Source organism: Colossoma macropomum, unplaced genomic scaffold, assembly GCF_904425465.1.
Source record: "Colossoma macropomum unplaced genomic scaffold, Colossoma_macropomum, whole genome shotgun sequence".
Lineage (NCBI taxonomy): Eukaryota > Metazoa > Chordata > Actinopteri > Characiformes > Serrasalmidae > Colossoma > Colossoma macropomum.
In genome coordinates, this window is record NW_023494805.1 from 9,527,313 (window position 1) to 9,533,312 (window position 6,000).

Consider the following 6,000-nt stretch of genomic DNA (forward strand, 5'->3'; position numbering starts at 1 on the left):
GTTAATTTCCAAAATGAAAAAGTCCTGAAAGTGTTTACAGAAGTACATGTTTCTTAGAAATGGTCACTGATCACAGTTCACCAACTGCACACTGACTTTTCCTGCTCTAAATACTGAAATAAAAGGAATTAGTCTTTGTGGTAATCGACCATATGCTACAGATGCAGTGGATAGAGAGATCAGATTGAAAAACACTGGAGTATTCAGTGTTAAATGAACCGAAAGAGACCGTGGACAGTGTTGGGAGCCCAGTCATCATAAAAGCTCTCTCAGTAAAGAGATTTGCGGTTAGCAATGGCGCACTGTTGGCTGAGCCGTGCGGGTTTGAGAGAGGCGTGAATAGCGAAAGCCTCTTTGGCCGTGTGTTCTCAGGCAGAGGCGGCTGTGTGTGTACGTGCCAGCCAGCAGTCTTTAGTATTCAGCACCTATCACAGCCACTCGGGAAGATACTCACTGTATGTTTACAGAGAGCGGCCTGACGATGCCCAGTCTAATGTGGGAAGTGGTGGATGATAGTGATGCTGCATGGCAGCTGCTGGCGGGTCCGCTGCGGCGGGACAGTGCTGATTTCAGAGAGAGAGAGAGAATGAATGAGTTCATGGAATTGTGTCTGTGGATAAATGAAACCGCAGCCATTGAGAAAGAGCAGCGCTGGTCGCTTCTAAACCAGCTTGGCTGTACAAGCTGCTCTGAATGCAGAGCTGTTAGCTTGCCACCCTCATTCTGGGTATTTGAGGAGTAGAAATGCATCAGAGTGTCATGATAGATTGATCTGAAAGTGCTGATTCAACTGGAATGCTAGAATCAGTTGCAATTAATTTTAACATTTGTTCATTTGTTTGGAGAAAATAAGTCATAAGCTATTTTCAAATCCAAACAATGCTTGATTATATTGTGTTTATCGTCTGTTCCACTATTGTCACATTTGGACATTCAGTGTATTTTTAAAAGCAAAGCACCTCATGGTACTGGCTTGAACAGTCGTGTGCAAAAGTTTTGACACCCCTAGTCAAACTACATGTTTGGCTGATTTCCTTAGGGGAACTAAGTTAACACCTCCTCTGCAGGTAATATAACTATAAATATAAATATCATTTTTTTTTTTGACACATTTAGAGCACAATTTCTGTTTATTTGCTGAATTTAATGTCAAGAAATGCTGAGCGAAACATTCCATGACTTTTGCAGAGGCCACATGTTTTATTTGTTTCCAAATATGTTAGATTTAGCAAATAAACAGTAATTGTGCATTAGAATGTGCAGTTTGTTCCCTGCAGAGGATATGTCATCTCAACTTTTGCACACTGTAAATTCTGTACAAAGGGGTGCCATTAGCAGCTTTTGATGCTTCATGATCAATGCTTTGCCTCTGCATTTACAAGTCTGAATCCTATCAAAATAATTGAATCGAGAAATTTCCTGAAGAATCTTAATGAGATCAAGTCATTGTGGGGTTAAAGGGTGTTTCTCCACTGCTCATTCGAAAACAAGACCCAAACCAGAACCAACAGAATTTACCACCGTTTTTCACCTGCCTTAAATGACCAAAAGCACTCATTCTGTGGAGGCTACCATGAATGCTGCTGGCGTCAGCTTCCAACTAATTTATGTCACCTTAATCGAGTAGTAGACATGTCCACATACCAGTCCAGTTTGAATTCTAGTGCATTTATTGATCATACCTGTAATAATACCTGCTGACTTTATCTTCACTACATTGTTGTTGGCTTTTGCTGTAAGTGTTGTCAAACACAGAGTCGAACACCATCAAGTGCCACTAGATCCTGTTGGTACCAAACTTAAGCAGGTACAAAAAATCATGAAACTGGAACCAGTTCCAGTACTTTATACAGTGAAAAACACCCAAGAATTACCCCCTTGTTCTGTCTGTTAATCCGTTTGTATGTGTGTGTGTGTGTGCAGGCATCCCTCCAGCTAGTGGAACCGGTACTCTACAGATCCTCCTGCGGGACATTAATGATAATGCCCCGCAGGTGTTCCCTCAGGAGGCCGAAGTGTGTGAGAAACCGGACCCCAACGCCATCAACATCACCGCTCTGGACGGAGACCTGAACCCCAATGCCGGACCCTTCGCCTTTGAGCTCCCCCAGCGGCCACCTGATGTCCGAAGGAACTGGACCCTCACACGCCTTAATGGTCAGAGGACACACACACACACGCACACACACACAGAGTTATTAACTCTCAGCAGTAATATGAGCCATTTTCCATTTCAGTCTGATTTCTTAATTAACTACAGCAGAGCTTCACTGTGAAAAGTGGTCTTTCTAATGTAGCTCTGCTACATTAACTCTGTGGGCATTCCTGTGATACATATGCATAATATGACATGGACACTAGGCTTAATACAGAAACTTTCAAGCTAAATAGATGGAAAGATTGATGCATATATATATAAATATATATATATATATGTTATCATTTTGGAGATGGGGTTTTAATCCAACAGCAATGACATACATACATATGTAATTGGATGGCTAGATAGATAGATAGAGATAGATAGATAGATAGATAGATGCATACATACATAATGTAAATACATTCAGAATTGGACGGGTGAATGGATGGCTAAAGGGACAGATAGACAGATCGGTTGACAGACAGAAAGACAAATGAATGAATGAATAAATAAATAAATGGAGAGATGGTTGGACAGACAGATAGATAGAAAGAGCACCGTCTATCAGCTGCTGACAGCGCAACGTCACAGATTCATTCTTCATTAATACCTGATGTCTGATAGTGTAATTGATTACTGTAATTAGACAGAAGAGACGCTCAGACATGTGTCATGGTTTAGTGCTTGACGTTCCAGCACAGAGGAGCAGGAATGTGCAGGAATACATGTATAATAGGATCAGTGGCAGAAGGATTAGAGGAGAAGCTGTTTTATCCCTAAGCTGCATTATTGAGAGATATTCGGCGGATTAATAAGCTGCAAATCTAAATCCTGACTGCGCTCGAGCTTAGCTCTGCTGTAGAAGAGCCTCAGGTGAAAATCTGTCAGAGAGGGGAAAATGTCACGGGTCGATAATATTAATGACCGAGAAATCGCAGCCCGTGTTTTTAGGCACTGTACAGAGAGACGGAGTTTAAAGAAATGTTACTGTAATATCTAAGAGTGTGTGTGTGTGTGTGTGCGTGTGTGCGCGTGTGTGAGAGAATGTGTGTGTGTGTGTGTGTGTGTGTGCGTGTGTGCGTGTGTGTGAGAGAATGTGTGTGTGTGTGTATTGTAAGCACACAAACATTCATAACGAAAGAAGAAAGGGTGCTTTTGTGCACTTTGAACAGCTTCCGAATTCGTATTTGTCCAGTCTGTTTTCATCCATGGCTGGAAGCGTCTGTCTCGGGGCCTTTCTCTCCACTCTGGCCATCTGTCCTCCTCAGACTGGGACCAGCTTCACAAACAGCAGTGCAGCCTTGCTAAGTTGCTTTTGGAAGGCGAGGCCTGCAGTTTTTCTTTCTGTTTGAGTTCTTAGCCCTCGGCTCTCACTAATTAACATCTTTACTTAGACATTGAATATCGTACATTACATACATACATGACATGCAGTTAAACGTTCGGACACCTGAATGAATGCATGTTTTTAATAAGATTACAGACATTTGGAGCTAAAGGCATTGGCTGGTAGTGTACTCCAAATGAAAGCACCTCCCCCTGACTGTGATTGGTCCTATTCACTGCATCATTTGTTCTGAGACCTCCTTCTGACTGTGATTGGTCCTAATTATGCCATCATTTGTTTTTCTTAAGACCTCCCCCTGACTGTGATTGGTCCTAATTATGCCATCATTTGTTTTTCTTAAGACCTCCCCCTGACTGTGATTGGTCCTAATTATGCCATCATTTGTTTTTCTTAAGACCTCCCCCTGACTGTGATTGGTCCTAATTATGCCATCATTTGTTTTTTTTAAGACCTCCCCCTGACCGTGATTGGTCCTAATTATGCCATCATTTGTTTTTTTTAAGACCTCCCCCTGACCGTGATTGGTCCTAATTATGCCATCATTTGTTTTTTTAAGACCTCCCCCTGACTGTGATTGGTCCTAATTATTGCATCATTTGTTCTGAGACCTCCCCCTGTCTGTGATTGGCCATAATTAATACATCATTCATTCTCAGACCTCCCTCTGACTGTGATTGGCCCTAATAATCACATCATTTATTTTGAATCCTCCCCCTGACTGTGATTGGCCCTATCACTGCATGATTCATTCTGAGAAATCCCTCTGACTTTGATTGGTCCTAATAATCACATCATTTATTTTGAATCCTCCCCCTGACTGTGATTGGTCCTAATTATTGCATCGTTTGTTCTGAGACCTCCCCCGTCTGTGATTGGTCCTAATCATGCCTCATTTGTTCTGAGACCTCCCCCTGACTGTGATTGGTCCTAATCATCACGTCATTCATTCTGAGACCTCCCCCTGACTGTGATTGGTCCTAATCACCTTCCTTCATTCTGAGGCCTTTCCCTGATTGTGATTGGTCCTTAACGCTGCATAGTATGTTCTGAGATGGGTTGGGTTTAAGATGGGTTCAAGCTTTTGACTGGTATTGTGTCTGAGTCTAGTATGTAAACATGAACATCCCCTTTAGGGAAGGGAAAACTGGTACATTATCGATATCATGCTAAATCTTCTGGATTCGTAGTCTTTTAAATACGCCACTGCTGTTTCACTGGTGTATTTCAACTGACACAAGTTGTTTACAAACCTCAGAAAACACAAATATTGTGGAAACAAAGTATTGTGGTGACATTTTTATCAAATTGCCAAAACTCTAAGGGGAACTCCACCATTTTTGCTTAATTTTTAGGTAATTCAGTTGTAAACAAAGTCAGTCATCTACAACACAGATATAGCCATTTTGACTAGTGAACCTACAAGAGTCTTCTGAGTTTTTATATGTAATTTTGATGATGGAAAAATAAATGTTAATCTGAGAAAAAAGTTTTCTTTAGGGACTATTTTGCTTTTCAAAGACTTGCCGTAAATAAATTAGTGTTTTAGGCCAAAATTTCATCTCAGATATCAGGAAGTGTATTCACAACCATTTCATGTAATAACTTTTTTTGCAGGTTAACTTTTAGAGGTGTTTAACTCTTTAAATCACTGGTTGCTATCAGTGAACAATTCTGACTTGGCAAATTTTACAAGAATTAAGCATTTCACATCAAACCACTCTAAATGAAGTTACATCTTAACCATTTAACCATGCAGAAATTTTGGAAAATTGGTGAGATACTCCTTTAATCCCTGTACATCTTGTAGATAAAATTTGCTCATGTTCACCTGGTCAGAATGAACAACAACTCCCATGATCCACTGTTTCAGGCAATCATGCTCAGCTGAGCCTGAGGATCGGCTTTCTGGAGAGAGGAATCTACAGGATCCCCATCATCATAACGGATTCGGGCAATCTGCCCATGTCCAACACGTCCTACCTGCACCTGAAAGTTTGTCAGTGCGACCAGAACGGTGACTGCACGGACCAGGAGCGCATCATGGCCGCCGGCCTGGGCACAGGCGCCATCATCGCCATCCTGCTCTGCATCATCATCCTCCTCAGTGAGTGGATAAAGCAAATAAAGAGATTAAGTGTAGATAGGCCCGATCAGCCAGGCACGGAATATGAAAACACACCAGGGATTATGTAGTTATTTTATTTATTTTATTTGATTATTTATTTGCTTGGTTTTTCATTGCAGAGATAAGTGTTGAGACTGCTGCAGCTCAACAAATAGGGCCTAAGCGATATTAATGTTTTTCCCAATTCCGGTACTGAGGAGCAAAAAAATTGATGTAATTTAATATATTCAAATATTAAGCAGATTAGCGTAATTTTAGTGCTTTACTGACTGATATGACTGTTCCTTTTTATTTAGTCCTTTTATTAAACACAAATAAACAGCAGTTATGCTCAAAGTCCTAAAGGGGAACTTTAAAACTAATTTTATAGTTCCACTAATTAAT

At 41.0% G+C, this 6,000-nt stretch overlaps 1 protein-coding gene across 1 annotated transcript in view; it reads left to right on the top strand.

Annotated features, from left to right (window-relative positions):
* The window catches only part of LOC118825669 (cadherin-2-like), a 162,800-nt gene that overhangs the window by 137,300 nt on the left and 19,500 nt on the right, over positions 1-6,000 (top strand). The window contains 2 exon segments of the mRNA XM_036596403.1: positions 1,924-2,157; positions 5,362-5,595. Coding sequence (XP_036452296.1) covers positions 1,924-2,157; positions 5,362-5,595 — 468 coding nt within the window.